At 44.0% G+C, this 18,376-nt stretch overlaps 2 protein-coding genes across 3 annotated transcripts; both read left to right on the top strand.

The window, feature by feature from the left end:
- The first annotated feature begins 122 nt into the window (after nucleotides 1–122).
- Nucleotides 123–2,026, top strand: LOC120048753. Of its 2 annotated transcripts, XM_038994945.1 has the most exons (3): nucleotides 123–1,278; nucleotides 1,373–1,423; nucleotides 1,708–2,026. In XM_038994945.1, the coding sequence occupies exons 1-3, from the start codon at nucleotides 605–607 to the stop codon at nucleotides 1,718–1,720; spliced, it is 738 nt and encodes a 245-aa protein (XP_038850873.1). In that variant the 5' UTR covers nucleotides 123–604; the 3' UTR covers nucleotides 1,721–2,026. The 2 variants fall into 2 exon arrangements, with proteins under 2 accessions (XP_038850873.1, XP_038850874.1); XM_038994946.1 differs by lacking the exon at nucleotides 1,373–1,423.
- Nucleotides 2,027–5,878: 3,852 nt separating this feature from the next.
- Nucleotides 5,879–17,314, top strand: LOC120047276 (dual specificity protein kinase CLK2-like). The gene is made up of 11 exons (XM_038992803.1): nucleotides 5,879–5,944; nucleotides 6,907–6,997; nucleotides 7,194–7,260; nucleotides 7,360–7,476; nucleotides 7,605–7,771; nucleotides 8,223–8,317; nucleotides 10,234–10,363; nucleotides 10,443–10,525; nucleotides 15,176–15,255; nucleotides 15,471–15,561; nucleotides 16,939–17,314. The coding sequence occupies exons 1-11, from the start codon at nucleotides 5,879–5,881 to the stop codon at nucleotides 17,113–17,115; spliced, it is 1,164 nt and encodes a 387-aa protein (XP_038848731.1). The 3' UTR covers nucleotides 17,116–17,314.
- Nucleotides 17,315–18,376: the final 1,062 nt, after the last annotated feature.

Raw genomic sequence — 18,376 nt, 5'->3', positions numbered from 1 at the left:
AGGACACCTGTTCAATTTCCATGTATTGGGTCAACAACACCAGTGTGTATAAAGAAAGGGACTGAGCCCAGTAGACTCCATTAGTTCTGAAGAGACATTGTTTCAGAATGAGGGGTGTTGTAGCTCTGCTGGTGTTGCTGTACTGTCTGTCTGGGACATGGGCTCATGGAAAGAGTGGAGGGGACAGAAGGATATCACTGAACAGGGTCACAGTGAAGGAGGAAAGAGCAAGGAGAGTGATGCTGAATAGTTGACCACCCAGCCTGACATCTGGACTGAGGAACATGGTGGTGGAACAGAGAGTGGAGCTGAGGAACATGGTTGTGGAGGTGGTGGACCAGGGAGTAGAGCTGAGGAACATGGTGGTGGAACAGAGAGTGGAGCTGAGGAACATGGTGGTGGAACAGAGAGTGGAGCTGAGGAACATGGTGGTGGAGCTGAGGAACATGGTGGTGGAACGGAGAGTGGACGTGGTGGAACATGGTGGTGGAACAGAGTGGGGCTGAGGAACATTGTGGTGGAACAGAGTGGGGCTGAGGAACATTGTGGTGGAACAGAGTAGAGCTGAGGAACATGGTGGTGGAACAGAGTGGAGCTGAGGAACATGGTGGTGGAACAGAGAGTGGAGCTGAGGAACATGGTGGTGGAACAGAGAGTGGAGCTGAGGAACATGGTGGTGGAACAGAGAGTGGGGCTGAGGAACATGGTGGTGGAACAGGGAGTGGGGCTGAGGAACATGGTGGTGGAACAGCGAGTGGGGCTGAGGAACATGGTGGTGGAACAGAGAGTGGGGCTGAGGAACATGGTGGTGGAACAGAGAGTGGGGCTGAGGAACATGGTGGTGGAACAGAGAGTGGGGCTGAGGAACATGATGGAACAGAGTGGGGCTGTGGAACAGGGAGTGGGGCTGAGGAACATGGTGGTGGAACTGAGGAACATGGTGGTGGAACAGCGAGTGGGGCTGAGGAACATGGTGGTGGAACAGAGAGTGGGGCTGAGGAACATGGTGGTGGAACAGAGAGTGGGGCTGAGGAACATGGTGGTGGAACAGAGAGTGGGGCTGAGGAACATGGTGGTGGAACAGGGAGTGGGGCTGAGGAACATGGTGGTGGAACAGGGAGTGGGGCTGAGAAACATGGGGGCCAGAGTGACAGCTGGTGAGAGCCAGGTGAAGGAGCTGCAGAAAGAGGTGGTGAACCAGGGGGTGGAGCTGAGTATCACTAAGACTGAACTGCAGTTCTACAAGAACAAGGTGGAGGAACTGAAAAGACAACACAGGTAAAGTAAGACAGCTGTATCTAATGTGATTACTGTAATCAGCAGAGTAGTGGTGTGTTGAATTCTTCAACCGTTTCTTTGTATGATATTGTAGAATTGCAGGCCAGAGTGAGAGCCATGTAGAGGAGCTGAAGACAGAATGCAGGTAATGTAGAGATTTAAAAATAGAGTATGTAAAGAGGATTTGATATATTTGGTCCAAATCAGCCAAGGAACAGGTTCCCAAAATTGTTCCTATATTTGTAATTTCAGCTCAAGCAGCTACAGGTAGCCTACTGCTTGCTTACACACCCATCTACATGTATGAACACACATGTCCATTGGGACCAGATACAGACACTGAGTCCAACATCACTAACAGGCTGCTCCAGTGTCTGGTGGCTTTGAGAGACTGACTGTGTTGATCTCTCTGTTTTTCCTCTGATGCAGGTGTCTTCAGTGAGAGGAGTACATGGACTTCGGTTTGTTCAAGAATGACCAGGGTATAATGTGGAATGGACAGTACAATAGTCACGGAAGGGGACAGTATCTCTCCAATTCTGGGACTAGAACTGGAGGGGGACTTGGTCTACATGCGTCTCCCATCAGGCTAAACGATCTATGATGATTCAAATAAACACAGCTCCTTCAGTGGCTTCCTGCTCTTTCCTATGTGAGATGAACACCACAAAAGCTGTAATAAAAAGTCCAATTTGTTCTTATAACATTCCATGAAACATGACCGTAAAATAAAATGACTTAACGTCTTCTGTTGATGTTTGACTGTATTTACTATGCTATAGATCAGTGGTTCTTAACCTTGTTGGAGGTACTGAACCCCACCAGTTTCATATGCGCATTCACCGAACCCTTCTTAATTGGAAAAATAAAAAGTGATTTCTTTTCAAATTCAAAACATAGGTATATATTTTACTGGTGCACAAAATGAACCGTGCATCAACATCAACACCGTGTGTTCAAAGAACAAAATCATCAAAACATAATAATGAATATTTACTGCAAATCAGTGTGACTTCTGCTGTTGCCTTTCAGAGACCAGTTCAGAAATGCGCGGCTTCACCTTGGCAAGTGCCACTCATGTCATTTTCGCAACAAAGTCTGTTCCTTTTCTTCGTTTTTATGTCCAGCATCCTCGAAAAGGATTGCTCGCAAAGATATGTTGTAACAAACGGTATGAAAATCTCCAGAGCTTTCTTAGCAATAACAGGGTACGTCACCATTTGTTGACACCAAAACGTTGAAAGCGTTGTTGTTCTGAAGAGTTGCTGTTGAACCTGGCTCTGCTGAATTTCAATGATTTCATCGAGGTATTCATCATTGACATCTGTTGTCTCAACACTAAACGCGAACGGCTGTCTCACCCATGCTGGATATGACTCTCTTGTAGGGAAGAATCCGTCGAGAGACTTTGCAAGCTCATCTAAGTGCATGGCAATTGCTTGCTTCAGTTCCGCGGGTACAGAAATGTCTCCGATTCCAGATACATCTTCGATCTTACTTACACAGTCGTCCAGCAGGGGAAAGTTTGCGAAGTTATCGTTCTCTGTTCGTCGTTTCCATAACGGTAGCTTTTTTTGAAAAGCCTTCAGGTTTTCCTCCGCTTCGATGATGTTGACTCCACCGCCCTGCATCTTTTGATTGAGATGATTGAGAGCTGCGAAGATATCAGCCATGTACACTAAAATGAGAATGAACTCAGAATTTTTGAAGCAATCTGCATGACAATGTTGGTGCTCTTGCAAAAACAGGGCTAATTCCACACGCACGGCAAAAACACGATTCAGCACCTGTCCCCGGGATAACCACCGAACGTTAGAATGGTACAGAAGTACCTCGAATTCAGAGCCCATTTCTTTACACAGCTCACTGAAGATGCGGTGCCTCAGAGCACTAGTTCGCACATAGTTCACCCATTCCACTACAATTTTTAATACTTCTGCCAGTTTTGGAGGCAAGGTTTTTGTTGCCAACGCATGCCTGTGCAGAATACAATGCGTAATAATGATGTGTGGTGCATCGGCTTTCACTAGCGCACCAAAACCAGACTTTGTTCCCAGCATGACTGGAGCTCCGTCCGAACAAACTGCAGAAACCATATCCCACGAAAGATTGTTGTCTTTGAAGAAGTCATCCACAAGTTTCTTCACATCGGCTGCCTTAGTTGTTGTTGTAAGAGGCTTACAAAATAAAAAATCTTCCTTTATCACGTTGTCTTTCACATAGCGCATGAATACAGCAAACTGGCTTAGATTGGAAACGTCTGTTGTCTCGTCGAGTTGAAGGCTGAATTTTGCCGGGCTTGAAATCAGATCTGCAACTACTTGAGCCAAGATGTCTTTGCTCATGTCCTCTATTCTGTCGCTGATGGTGTCATTTGAAAGAGGAATCTGGGATAACTTAACTTCAGCCTCTTTTCCCAGCATGATATTCGCCATCTTCAACACAGCTGGTTTTATGAGTGTTTCACCAATGGTGTGTGGTTTGCCCTGTTTTGCGATCAAGTAAGCAACTTCGTACGATGCTGTGAGGATCGGTTTGTTGATGGGTACAAAGCCGAGAACAGGCAGAGTAGCCTTTTCATCGAATCTGGCTCTCTTCACCTTGAATTCAGCGAGCGTTGTGTTCTTGTATTTTCCATCTCCATGCAGCTTAAGGAAGTGTTCTCTTAGTTTTGCCGGTGCTAGACTAGAATTGCTCAACTTGGCATTGCAAATCATGCAGTTAGGACGCTGACTCCCATCACGTTCCGTTATACATGTGAATCCATATTGTACATATTCGTCCGACCACTTTCTTTTTTTGCTCGACATAGTAAGTATGAAGGGATTAAAATATTAAGAAAGAAATCACAAGACGTACCATCACGACAGTCACAAGTCGACTACTGAGCGCACCAAGTTCCCTGCAGCACAGATAGGCCAAGCGATGTAGCGTGATCACCTGCAGCCAATGATGGCCAAGCGGGGCGTGTCATCACGAATCATATGAGTCGGATGTGTGTCTTGACCTCCGCCGAACCCCTGAGACTGACTCACCGAACCCCTGGGGTTCGATCGAACCCAGGTTAAGAACCACTGCTATAGATGAATGTTATTCAGCTCAGTAGTTTGGGTGGAAGGCAAAGGGTCAGCGTTGGGGGTTAGAGTGGTAATGTATTTATTGTATGTAACTACAGACAGAATCAAATAACCGTCCAGATCAACAGTCAGTTTAACTGACAATTTCAAGCAGAAATTGATCAATTACTATGCTAAAGTGAATGTTTAAGTGATAAATCACATCCACTTCATTCTCTGCTTAATGACAACACTAGCAGCCCATTTAGCCTATTAAAGCTATACTGCTCCCATATTCATCTGTTACACCTATCCATCTACTAACTGACATACAGGCCAGATCAGTATCACCAAACACAGACTGCAAACTTTAAAGGTACAATCCTGAGTTTGTGTCAGCCCAACAGCAGCCCAACCACTTGGTTTGGTGTAAAGCTTAGAGATGGGTCTAGTCGTGCTTGTAAACATTATTCCTAAAAAAAGTTTCAGAAGTTGTGCTTGTAGTGAAGAGATGCACTACATGGCAGTTTGGAACTCAGTAGGGAGTGTTGAAACTGAGGGCAGAGACTTTTTACGCGCTACACCCTTCAGCACTCGGCAGTCCCGTTCTGTGAGCTTGTGTGGCCTACCACTTTGCAGCTGAGCTGTTGTTGCTCCTAGACGTTTCCACTTCACTATAACAGCACTTACAGTTGACCGGGGCAGCTCTAGCAGGGCAGAAATTTGACAAACTGACTTGTTGGAAAGGTAGCATCCTATGACGGTGCCACGTTGAAAGCAGTTCTTTGTGTTGGTGAAGAATATACATGACTGGGTAATTTGTACATGTTTAAGTTCCTCCCTGGTATATCCGGAGAGTTAACTTCCTTGCAATTGCTTGAATAAAATCTTAATTTGAAAATGAGCTCTGCCTGATCATTGGAACAAGTTTTTCTTCAACAGCATACACAGAGGACAGGTGTAGAAAAGCACTATGCCAGAGTGCGGGGGTTAAGGAGGTGACAGGAGTGTCAGGGAGGGAAACTAAATATGCCCCTCATACACTCACACACACCTACACTCACACACACTCCACATCTTAATTCTGGTCTCAGGACTTTCCCTGGGGGGTGTGACCAAAGGTTATTATTAGTGTCCGTCTCAACTCCCTCTTCTCTCTCAATCTCCTGTATCCTTCTCATATCTCTCCTTCCCTATCTACTTTCTCCTTATCCGTCTGTCTGTCTCTTTGCTTCTCTGTTCTGTCTTCATCGGTTCATTTAATCTCTTCTCTGCCACTGTCTTTTTCTTTTTTCTGTTTTCTCTTCCCTCTGTTTACTTTGTCTGTTCTGTCTTTCTCACTCTTATATTAGTTCTGTCTTCCTCTGCACTCCTTTTTGCTTTGTCATTAGTTTCTGTCTCCTCTCTTCTGTCGTCTTTCCTTTTCCTGTTTCACTATTTGTGGACTTTATCCTTCCTTCTTTGCTGTGTTCTTTACCTACGCTGTATCTTCCTATCCCCTCTTTTTCCCGTATCTTCTTAATTCCCTCTCTCTGTTCTGAGTTATGGGGAAGACAGAGTTGTACTCTGTGTATAAGAGCTTTCTGGACTGTATCTGCCTCTGCCTCTCTGTGAGTACCCATCTGCATCTTCCCTCCTCTTCCTCCTCGTCTGCTTCTCTTTTCCATTTTCTCCTTTCCTTTCCTTCTCTCTCCCATCCTCTCCTTTCCTTTCCTTCTCTCTCCCATCCTCTCCCATCCTCTCCTTTCCTCTGCTATGCACTGTTCATTTGTTCACTGCCTTTTTCTTAATGTTTGATATCATTTAGTTGTGTTTTGTGAAGCTTGATACAGCACAGTTTTATTCCTGGCAACCCTTCACTCTCTCTACCTGTGTTCTGCCTCTCTACCACAACTCATAGAGAGAGAGAGATAGTGTGTGTGTGTGTGTACCTACGTTGTATGATTTACATTCAGTCGGTAAGCCACCCTCTAAGTCAGAGAAAGTTGCCCGCTCAGCACTCTCTCGCTCTCTCTTTCTCTCAGCACTCTCTCTCTTTCTCTCTCGCTCTCTCTTTCTCTCAGCACTCTTTCTCCTTGTGATGTTCTGATATTAATAACAGTCTTAGAATGTAGATGGAAATAGTCACAGAGCTGCTCCATGCAGGCCAGCCAGTCACTTGACATTTCTCATTTAGGCCCTTAATACCAGGACAGGACAGGGAGAGGGTTTAGCGCTCCACTCTACTGTATGTACAGATAACATAGTCCACTACTGATATAGTCCACTTGTGCATACTCTGTTTAAGTGCAGTTCACTTCACCAGTTACTTGCTCCAGGTGGCAGTCCCAAGTCATTACATTCATCAGAAATGGACTGTTTTCTTAAAGGGAGTTAGGAGGAGCCTGTGGAATTGGATAACATCATCGGGGGCTTCCAACACTAGTCCTCAGCTTACAAGCATTTTGGATTATTAAGCAGCTGTTATGTCAGCTGTGTGTATGTTATTGAGAGGCTCAGTCCAACTATGCTGACGACTTTTGCCCTGTTGTCCCCTCCTCTAAACCCCTGACCCCTGACCTCTGACCCCTAGCGGAGCAGCAGTGAGGGGCCAGGGAAGAATGAGAAGGCCCCTGACAATGGTCACCTGGCCTACCAGAATGGAGACGTTCTACAAGAGAGATGTAGGCTATGTTTATCTATCTCATCTATCTTTATCTTCTCATCTACTAGTCACTCCCCCTCCTACTATCCTCTAGTCTTCACATATTGAAAAGACAGGATAGGTGAATATTTTCGAGCCCTCTCATAAAGAGACTCCTCTACTTCCCAGTCTTTAATTGAATCCCCATGCCTCCATCTCTTCGTCTTCCCCATCAGATGAGGTTATCAGTCTGTTGGGAGAGGGCACCTTTGGGAAGGTGGTGAGGTGTGTGGACCGGCGCAGGTATGAGAGGCATTTATAAAATACGCATGCACACTCGTAGAGCATCAGGTGGAGCGTGTGCTGGTTGTTAGCTAGCTATTCACTCTGTCTCTCTCTCAGGGCTGGGGCACGTGTAGCTCTGAAGATCATTAAGAACATGGAGAAGTACAGACAAGCTGCTAAACTGGAGATCAATGTCCTGGAGAAAATCAACGAGAAAGACCCACACAACAAACAGTAAGGAGTCTGATGAACCAGTAGAAAGTTTGAGAAGTTGTTTCCCTCACCTTCTGTGGCTTTCTCTTTACTTCTCATTTCTTTCTCCCCCCCCCCCCCCTGTCTGTCTCTCGCTCTCTCTCTCACAGTCAATGTGTTCAGATGCTGGACTGGTTTGACTACCATGGTCATGTGTGTATCTCCATGGAGCTGCTAGCCCTCAGCACTTTTGACTTCCTGAAGGAGAACAACTTCCTGCCGTACTGTATGGATCACATCCGCCAGATGGCCTACCAGATCTGCTTCGCCGTCAACTGTGAGTGTGTTACACACATATATGTATGCCTATGTGCATGCTGGTAGCTCTCCAGAACCAGGGTTGGTTTGTGACTACTTCCATAGACTATGACATTACTTACCAGGGATTGTTTGGTGTCTGGTATTGGTCTCTTTGACCAGAAGAGGGCGCTGGTTCATTGATGTAGCTCAGTCTACTAGCCTGAATCTCAACTCTGGGCCTCAAAGCCAGTTCCACTGCTTTTTTCATTGTTCCCCTCTAATCAGAGACTGATTTAGAGCAATTAAGTATCAGGTAGAACAGAAAAGCAGCAGGCTCCGGACCTCGTAAGGTCAGAGTTGAATACCGCTGGTCTACTACATACTGTAGAGGAACTCCTATGGGCAGCAAGTGCAACGCTGGGCAGTGTCACCTTGGCTGTCCAGGTATTATCATGATGGATGCATGGTTTATCTGTTTCCCTCTGCAGTTCTCCATATCAACAAGCTGACCCACACTGACCTCAAACCTGAGAACATCCTGTTTGTCAACTCTGACTACACCATCACTTACAACGCTGAGAAGGTGAGGGGGGGGGGAGGGCTTTATCCTTCCTTCTTCACTCTCTTCTTTACCTATGCTTTCTCCTTTGGCTAAAAGACCGTCCTCTGTCCTCTCTCCTCTGTCCTCTCTCATTTGTGACCCGGAAACCGATGAGTGGTCGAGGAGTGTGTCGATTTATTAGTAGGCAAACGGAAGAGTGTCGTCCCCTCCTCGATAGCCACTTTTCATTGAGGACACTCATGTCTACAGTATCCTACTGCAGAAGAGTTTTGACATCTGCCACACCCCGTTTGAAATATACCACACCCCATTTGAAATATACCACACCCCATTTGAAATATACCACACCCCCTTTGAAATATACCACACCCCGTTTTAAATATACCACACCCCATTTGAAATATACCACACCCCCTTTGAAATATACCACACACCCTTTGAAATATACCACACCCCCTTTGAAATATACCACACCCCATTTGAAATATACCACACCCCCTTTGAAATATACCACACCCCATTTGAAATATACCACACCCCCTTTGAAATATACCACACCCCCTTTGAAATATACCACACCCCATTTGAAATATACCACACCCCATTTGAAATATACCACACCCCATTTGAATCAGATTTGGTTTTGTCAGAGGAGAACATGCACAGTTTTAAAACAATATGCTACGTATTGTTTTAACTATAAACTGTTTTGCATCTTCATTTGTTTTGATCACTTTAAACATTTATTTTGGGATCCACCCCTGTAAACGTCATTTGCCTGATGAGTGGAGAAGGACCGTCTCATTTCAACCAAGCACATTTTCATCCACGGTCACTCTCCTTGCCGATTATCCTAGATTCACTTTTAACTTTTTCAAAATGAGGCGAGAGAGGACGGAGGATAGAGGACGGAGGATAGAGGACGGAGGATAGAGGGCGGAGGAGAGAGGATGGAGGAGAGAGAGGATGGAGGAGAGAGAGGATGGAGGAGAGAGAGGATGGAGGAGAGAGGGTGGAGGATAGAGGACGGAGGATAGAGGGCGGAGGATAGAGGATGGAGGAGAGAGAGGACGGAGGAGAGAGAGGACGGAGGATAGAGGGCGGAGGATAGAGGACGGAGGATAGAGGGCGGAGGATAGAGGGCGGAGGAGAGAGGGCGGAGGATAGAGGACGGAGGATAGAGGGCGGGGGAGAGAGGATGGAGGAGAGAGAGGATGGAGGAGAGAGAGGACGGAGGATAGAGGGCGGAGGATAGAGGGCGGAGGATAGAGGGCGGAGGATAGAGGGCGGAGGAGAGAGGGCGGAGGATAGAGGACGGAGGATAGAGGGCGGGGGATAGAGGACGGAGGATAGAGGGCGGGGGAGAGAGGACCGAGGAGAGAGGATGGAGGAGAGAGGGCGGAGGATAGAGTACAGAGGATAGAGGGCGGAGGATAGAGGACGGAGGTTAGAGGACGGAGGATAGAGGGCGGAGGATAGAGGACGAAGGATAGAGGGCGGAGGATAGAGGACGGAGGAGAGAGGACGAAGGAGAGAGGACGGAGGATAGAGGACGGAGGATAGAGGGTGGAGGATAGAGGACGAAGGATAGAGGGCGGAGGATAGAGGACAAAGGATAGAGGGCGGAGGATAGAGGACGGAGGAGAGAGGACGAAGGAGAGAGGACGGAGGAGAGAGGACGGAGGATAGAGGACGAAGGATAGAGGGCGGAGGATAGAGGACAAAGGATAGAGGGCGGAGGATAGAGGACGGAGGAGAGAGGACGAAGGAGAGAGGACGGAGGAGAGAGGACGGAGGATAGTGGATGCAGAAGATGAGCAAATCTAATTGATAAAATGCCTTTATCTTCCTTTCCCCTCCTTTCTTCTTGTCTTCTTCTTTCTCCCCAACTCTCTCTCTCTCTGTCCCCCCCACCTCTATTTCTCTCGCTCTCTCAGAAGCGGGATGAGAGGAAAGTGAAGGATACAACAGTAAGGCTGGTGGATTTTGGCAGTGCCACGTTTGACCACGAACACCACAGCACCATCATATCTACACGCCACTACCGTGCTCCTGAAGTTATTCTGGGTAACATACAGACATCACACTCACACACTCTAATCTTGGACTATTGGCTAGCTGAACATTTGTTACTGTTCCAACTCAGAGCTGGGCTGGAGTCATCCGTGTGATGTCTGGAGTATCGGCTGCATCCTGTTTGAGTACTATGAAGGCTTCACCCTATATCAGGTACTGTGTGTTTGTGTGTGTGTGGACGTGTTTAACTATACTTGTGGGGACCAGAAGTCCCTACAAGAATAGTAAACAAACAAACATTTGACCAACTGGGGACATTTTGTTAGTCCGCACAAGGTCAAATGCTATTTCTCGGGGGTTTAGAGTTAGAGTTAGGGTTAGGGTTAGGAGTTAGGGTTAGTTTTAGGGTTATGAGCTAGGGTTAGGATTAAGGTTAGTGTTAAGGTTAGGTTTTAGGGTTAGAGTTAGGGTTAGGGTTAGGGTTATGAGCTAGGGTTAGGATTAAGGTTAGTGTTAACCTCTAACGAGTCTCCCTCCCGGATCCGGGATCCTCCTCATCAAAAAAGCTGACTAGCATAGCCTAGCCTAACGCGACAGGAATATCATATAATATAATTTCATGATATCACAAGTCCAATACAACAAATGAAAGATAAACATCTTGTGAATCCAGCCATCATTTTCGATTTTTAAAAGGTTTTACAGCGAAAACACAATATATATTTATATTAGCTCACCACAATAGCCAAACACACAACGCCATGTTTTCACAATGTTTCCACCGCATAGGTAGCTTTCACAAAACCCACAAATAGAGATAAAATTAATCACTAACCTTGAACAACTTCATCAGATGACAGTCTTATAACATCATGTTATACAATACATTTATGTTTTGTTCAAAAATGTGCATATTTGAGGTATAAATCGTAGTTTTACATTGCAGCCACCATCACAAATAGCACCAAAACAGCCAGAATAATTACAGAGAGCAACGTGAAATACATAAATACTCATCATAAAACATTTATGAAAAATACATGGTGTACAGCAAATGAAAGATAAACATCTTGTGAATCCAGCCAATATTTCCAATTTTTTAAGTGTTTTACAGCGAAAACACAATATATATTTATATTAGCTCACCACAATAGCCAAACACACAACTCCATTTATTCATCGCCAACATAGCTTTCACAAAACCCAGAAATAGAGATAAAATTAATCACTAACCTTTGGACAACTTCATCAGATGACAGTCTTATAACATCATGTTATACAATACATTTATGTTTTGTTCGAAAATGTGCATATTTAGAGCTACAACTCGTGGTTTTACATTGTGAATACGTAGCCACAATGCACCAAATTGTCCGGAGATATTTTGGACAGTCACCTAATCTAACCAAAGAACTCATCATAAACTTTACTAAAAAATACATGTTGTACAGCAAATGAAAGATACACTGGTTCTTAACCTGTTGAGGACAGAGGGCGCTGTTTTCACTTTGGGGGAAAATCGTGCCCAATTTAAACGGCCTCGTACTCAATTCTTGCTCGTACAATATGCATATTATTATTACTATTGGATAGAAAACACTCTCTAGTTTCTAAAACCGTTTGAATTATATCTGTGAGTAAAACAGAACTCCTTTTGCAGCAAACTTCCTGACAGGAAGTGGAAAATCTGAAATCGATGCACTGTTCTAGGGCCTGCCTATAAAGGTCCTTGATATTTATTAGAATACATGCACTTCATACGTCTTCCACTAGATGTCGACAGGCAGTGAGAGAAGAAATGGAGTGTGTAACTTGATCTGGGGTCGAATAATAGCTCTCGGCATGACGTGTCACCAGTTTCCTGTTTTCTGGAGAGCGCGTGAAGGGACCTGGATTTGCCTTCTGATAAGCTGTCGTTATGGACGACTAATATCTCCGGCTTTGATTTGATTTGATACATGTGACAATATCATCGTAAAGTATGTTTTTTCAATATAGTTTTATTAGATTATTGAAATTTATTCGGGACGTTAGGCGTGTTGCGTTGTGTGCCTTTGTTCAGGAAGGAGAGCTTAGCGCCACTTTGCTAGCTTTCCGTGCTAATTGACTGGAGAAGAGGACATTCTAAATCCAAACAACGATTGTTCCCGACAAAGGACCCCTTGTACAACATTCTGATGAAAGATCATCAAAAGTAGGACCCATTTTATGATGCTATTTCATATATCTGTCGAACATGTTGTACTAGTCGTTTGCGCCCAGATTTTGGGTACTCTCTCGCTATACCTAAGCTGGATGTCGTAATGAAGTTATTTTTAGAATTCTAACACGGCGATTGCATTAAGAACTAGTGTATCTATCATTTCCTATACAACATGTATTTTCTAGTAACGTTTATGAATAGTTATTTGGTCAGAATAGTTGGAGTGTCATAAAAATATCCGCACATTCTGGGAAAAAGATGCTACGTTAGCACAATGTATAACCACTGATTTCAGCTCTAAATATGCACATTTTCGAACAAAACATAAGTGTATGTATAACCTGATGTTATAGGACTGTCATCTGATGAAGGTTTATGAAGGTTAGTGAAAATTAATATATTTTGCTGGTTTATTCCCTATCGCTAACGTGCCTATTGCTATCGCTAACGTGCCTTGATGAATGAATGCGGTAGTGTGGTAGGCTATTGTAGTAAGCTAATATAATGCTATATTGTGTTTTCGCTGTAAAACACTTAAAAAATCGGAAATATTGGCTGGATTCACAAGATGTTTGTCTTTAATTTGCTGTACACCATCGATTTTTCAGAAATGTTTTATGATGAGTATTTAGGTATTTGACGTTGGTGTCTGTAATTACTCTGGCTGCTTCGGTTCTATTTCTGACGGTAGCTGTGATGGTAGCTGCAATGTAAAACTGATTTATACCTCAAATATGCACATTTTTCGAACAAAACATAGATTTATTGTATAACATGTTATAAGACTGTCATCTGATGAAGTTGTTTCTTGGTTAGTTTGGTTGGTTCTTGGTTAGTTAGGTTGGCTTTGTGCATGCTACCTGTGCTGTGAAAAATGTCTGTCCTTTTTTGTATTTGGTGGTGAGCTAACATAAATATATGTGGTGTTTTCGCTGTAAAACATTTTAAAAATCGGACATGTTGACTGGATTCACAAGATGTGTATCTTTCATTTGCTGTATTGGACTTGTTAATGTGTGAAAGTTAAATATTTCAAAAAAATATCTTTTGAATTTCGCTAGCGGAACGCCAGAGCCAGACAGGTTAATGCAACCGCTGTGTTAGATTTTTTAAAATAACGTTAGTACAACATACAGCATCAATATTGTGAGACAGCGCCCTACAATTCTCCGCCTTGTTGGAGCCAACATAAAACACAAAAATACGAAATAACATCATAAATATTCTCTTACTTTTGATGATCTTCCATCAGAATGTTGTGCAAGGAGTCCTAGTTCCAGAATAAATCGTTGTTTGGTTTTAGAATGTCCATTTCTTCTGTCGAATTAGCAACTTTGGCTAGCCATGTGGTGGGCACATGTCCAAGAAATCGTTGCGCCTGGAACGAAAAATTCCAAAAGTCCCAATAAACGTTGAATAACTGGTCAAACTCGGTTGAAAAATCCTACTTTATGATGTTTTTCTCATATGTATCCAATAAAATCAGAGCCGGAGCATTTCGTCGTGTATACGTAACGCATTTCAGAAGACAATGTGGAGTTCCCCTGTGCGCAGTTGAAAACTGACAAAAGAGCGGACCTGTCACTCCAAAAGCTCTCATTCGGCCTCACATCAAGCTAGACACCCCATTCAACCTTCTACTGCCTGTTGACATCTAATGGAAGGCGTATGAAGTGCATACAGATCCATAAATATAAGCCAGTTGAATAGGCAGGCCCTGACACAGAGCCCCATTTTCAGAATTTTCACTTCCTGTCTGGAAGTTTGCTGCCAAATGAGTTCTGTTTTACTCACAGACATAATTCAAACAGTTTTAGAAACTTCAGAGTGTTTTCTATCCAATAGTAATAATAATATGCATATTGTATGATCTAGAACAGAGTACGAGGCCGTTTAATTTGGGCACAATTCTTTCCCAAAGTGAAAACAGCGCCCCCTATTAAGAAGAAGTTTTAAGGTTAGGTTTTGGGGTTAGGGTTAGAGTAAGGGTTAGAGTTACTGTCACGTTCCTGACCGGTTTTCTGTTATTTTGTATGTGTTTGACGGTCAGGGCGTGAGTTTGGGTGGGTAGTCTATGTTGTGTGTTTCTATGTTTGTTAAGGGTGACCTGATATGGCTCTCAATTAGAGGCAGGTGGTTTTCATTTCCTCTGATTGAGAGCCATATTAAGGTAGGTGTTTTCACACTGTTTGTTTGTGGGTGGTTGTCTCCTGTGTCTGTGTCTATGTAAGTTGTGCCACACGGGACTGTTTTCGGTTTGTTTGTTCGTTTGTTCGGTTTATGTAGTCTGTTCCTGTTTCATGCGTTCTTCGTGTCATATAAGTTCTTATGTTCAGGTGCGTCTACGTCGTTTGTTGTTTTGTAGTTTGTTAAAGTGTTTTCGTGTTTTTTCGTCTTGAATTTAATAAATCATGTCATCTCAAGAAGCTGCATTTTGGTTCAATCCTTGCTCCTCCTCTTCGGATGAAGAGGAGGAGGAAAGCCGTTACAGTTACGGTTAAGGCTTAGTGGTTAGGGAAAACAGGATGTTGAATAGGACTGAATTGTGTGTCCCCACAATGTTAGTTACAGAAGACTGTGTGTGTGTTTGTTGTTTGTGTGATACAAGTGAAAGTTGGGAGTTTATAGCTTCTGCTGACCAGTGTTTGTGTTTGTCTCAGACCCATGACAACCAGGAGCACCTGGCCATGATGGAGAGAGTACGGGGACCTCTCCCCTCTACGATGATCTGCAAGACCAGGTAACACATGATGACAGTTACACACACACACACACACACACACACACACACACACACACACACACACATACGCACTCCTCATAGACACACATACACATTTCTCATAGACACACATACACACTCCTCACAGACACACAAACACACTCCTTATAGACACACATGCACACTCCTCACAGACACACATAGTATACACTTTGTCTGATTTGCCATTTCAGGAAGCAGAAGTATTTTCACTGCAGACGTCTGGACTGGAACGATAACTCCAAGGCAGGACGATACGTCAAAGACCACATTAAACCTCTATGGGTAAGTTACCCCTGAGATAAAGACGCTCTAACCTGAGACTGGACTGGTAAAGCCTTAGATACTTGACACCTAAAGACACCAGTCTCAACGTCAACAGTGAGGAGGCGACTCCTCTTCACTGTTGATGTTGAGACTGGTGTTTTGCGGGTACTATTTAATGAAGCTGCCAGTTGAGGACTTGTGAGGCATTTGTTTCTCAAACTAGACACTCTAATGTACTTGTCCTCTTGCTCAGTTGTGCACCGGGGCCTCCCACTCCTCTTTCTATTCTGGTTAGAGCCAGTTTGCGCTGTTCTGTGAAGGGAGTAGTACACAGCGTTAAACGAGATCTTCCGTTTCTTGGCAATTTCTCGCGTGAAATAGCCTTGATTTCTCAGAACAACAATAGACTGACGAGTTTCAGAAGAAAGGTCTTTGTTTCTGGACATTTTGAGCCTGTAATCGAATCCACAAATGCTGATGCTCTCGATACTTAACTAGTCTAAAGAAGGCCAGTTTTATTGCTTTCTTTAATCAGCACTACAGTTTTCAGCTGTGCTAACATAATTGCAAAAGGGTTTTCTAATGATCAAGTAGCCTTTTAAAATGATAAACTTGGATTAGCTAACACAATGTGTGTCACGTTCTGACCTTAGTTCTTTTGTTATTTCTTTGTTTTAGTATGGTCAGGGCGTGAGTTGGGTGGGTTATCTATGTTCGTTTTTCTATGTTGTTTTTTTCGTTTGGCCTGGTATGATTCTCAATCAGAGGCAGGTGTCGTTAGTTGTCTCTGATTGAGAATCATACTTAGGTAGCCTTTTTTCACCTGGGTTTCGTGGGTGGTTGTCTTCCGTGTCTGTGTGTTCCACACGGAACTGTTTCGGTTTTAGTTCGTTCACTTTATTGTTTTGTATTTCAGTGTTCAGTTTTGTTCCATTAAATATTCATCATGAACACTTACCACGCTGCGCTTTGGTCCTCCTTTCTTTCTCCCAACGAAGATCGTTACAATGTGCCATTAGAACACAAGAGTGATGGTTGCTGATAATGGGCCTCTGTACATCTATGTAGATATTCCATAAAAAAATCTGCCGTTTCCAGCTACAATAGTCATTTACAACGTTAACAATGTCAACACTGTATTTCTGATCAATTTGATGTTATTTTAATGGACAAAAATGTGCTTTTCTTTCAAAAATAAGGACATTTCTAAGTGTCCCCAAACTTTTGAACGGTAGTGTAGATGCCTTAGATAACTTGAACACCTGAAGATACCCTCTAACCTGAGACTGTACATAGATACCTTAGATAACTTCAGAGAAAAGACGAAAAGACGTCCTTATTGATGTCTTTGTGATAACTGAACCCCTCCTCTCTCTCTCTCTTTCTCTACTTCAGAGATACCGGTTATCAGAAGCTAAGGAGCATCATCAGTTCTTTGACCTGTTGGAGAAGATGCTGGAGTACGAGCCCTCCAAACGCCTCTCTCTCTCCTCCGCCCTCCGCCATCCCTTCTTCCTACCACTCCGTAGGGGCAGCAAGGCCTGGGAGAGCACCCGGAACATCTGCCGATGACCCCTGACATTTAACCCTTGACATGGATGCGAGGAAGGACAGCCCAACCATGTCATACAACGTGCAGTTGTAATGTGTCAGGAAGTTGTGCTTTGTGACAAATTGGTGTCCGGAATTCCTGTGCATTATGAGGGAAATAGGATAATCTGACCTCAGTGTCTGGGGCAAATGTATCCTTCTCCACCTTTAACATAAAAAATGGAATGGAGAGAGAGTCTGTCACTTCCCTTTAGGGTTTGATTCAGTGGAGGCTGCTGAGGGGAGGACAGGCTCATAATAATGGCTGGAACGGAGTGAATGGAATGGCATCAAACCAGGTGTTTGATGTATTTGATACCATTCCACTCATTTCGCTCCAGCCATTACCAAGAGTCCGTCTTCCCTAATTAAGGTGCAACCAATCTCCTGTGGTTTGATTGGCAGTCTCCTTATGCTGATTGACAGCTTCGCTGCACAGTGGAGGCGGGCCTAGTGGCAGTGAAACATACATTATGTATGTAGAGCACACTGTTTTAACTGCAGCATAACATTACACACACACACACACACACACACACTCTATCTATTACAGTTTTATTTTTGTAACGCTGTAACTGGAGATTGTTGTTGACACTTTTGTTTATGAGTTGTATAAACTGTTTATTAATCTATAATAATGATCTCTTCTACTGTTGCATTTGCATAGATGGGCTCATTGCTCGCTACCACACACACACACACACACACACACACACACACACACACACACCAGTTTATTTATGGTGCTATAATAATATGAACCCTTCTACTGATATATATCCTACTAGCTGAATCACACCAACACACCACCCTGTGCACCATTTGGACCCTGGCCTCAGAATTTGATTGAGTACAAGCTTAGTAGGGAGCATGGTCATAAGGCTATATACTGTAGGTATGTGAGAGAGGGAGCGAGCAAGTGGAAGAGCGAGAGAGGGAGGGAGAGAGAGAGAGAGAGAGAGAGGGAGCGAGAGAGAGGAAGAGAAAGGGAGCGAGAGAGCGAGAGAGAAAAAGAGGGAGGGAGCGAGAGAGAGAGGAAGAGAGAGAGAGAGAAGAGATAGTCTTAACGAGTTTTCTTTCTTCAGCCTTGGCAGTGCTGAGAGGTGGCTTTAAGGCAGTGTGTTGGTGTCTGTCTGTATGAGACCCTTCTTCCAGAATGGTGTGAGTTACTTGTAGGGCTGTTGCGGTTATCCGAATGTGTGTGAGTGCGTGTGTTTTCCCTTTTCTTGGCAGTGCTGAACGT

The sequence above is a fragment of the Salvelinus namaycush genome, chromosome 5, assembly GCF_016432855.1.
Source record: "Salvelinus namaycush isolate Seneca chromosome 5, SaNama_1.0, whole genome shotgun sequence".
In the NCBI taxonomy this organism is placed as follows: Eukaryota; Metazoa; Chordata; class Actinopteri; order Salmoniformes; family Salmonidae; genus Salvelinus; species Salvelinus namaycush.
Note: the sequence above shows the minus strand (reverse complement) of the source record. Positions and strands in the feature narration are given on the sequence as shown.

Excerpts from the sequence above, each read along its gene's own strand:
- LOC120048753 (XM_038994945.1), top strand. The coding sequence starts at position 605 with ATGGTGGTGGAACAGAGAGTGGAGCTGAGGAACATGGTGGTGGAACAG. Across the intron at positions 1,279-1,372 it reads GAACTGAAAAGACAACACAG|AATTGCAGGCCAGAGTGAGA; the intron begins GTAAAGTAAGAC and ends ATGATATTGTAG.
- LOC120047276 (XM_038992803.1), top strand. The coding sequence starts at position 5,879 with ATGGGGAAGACAGAGTTGTACTCTGTGTATAAGAGCTTTCTGGACTGT. Across the intron at positions 7,772-8,222 it reads GATCTGCTTCGCCGTCAACT|TTCTCCATATCAACAAGCTG; the intron begins GTGAGTGTGTTA and ends TTCCCTCTGCAG. Across the intron at positions 8,318-10,233 it reads TCACTTACAACGCTGAGAAG|AAGCGGGATGAGAGGAAAGT; the intron begins GTGAGGGGGGGG and ends TCGCTCTCTCAG.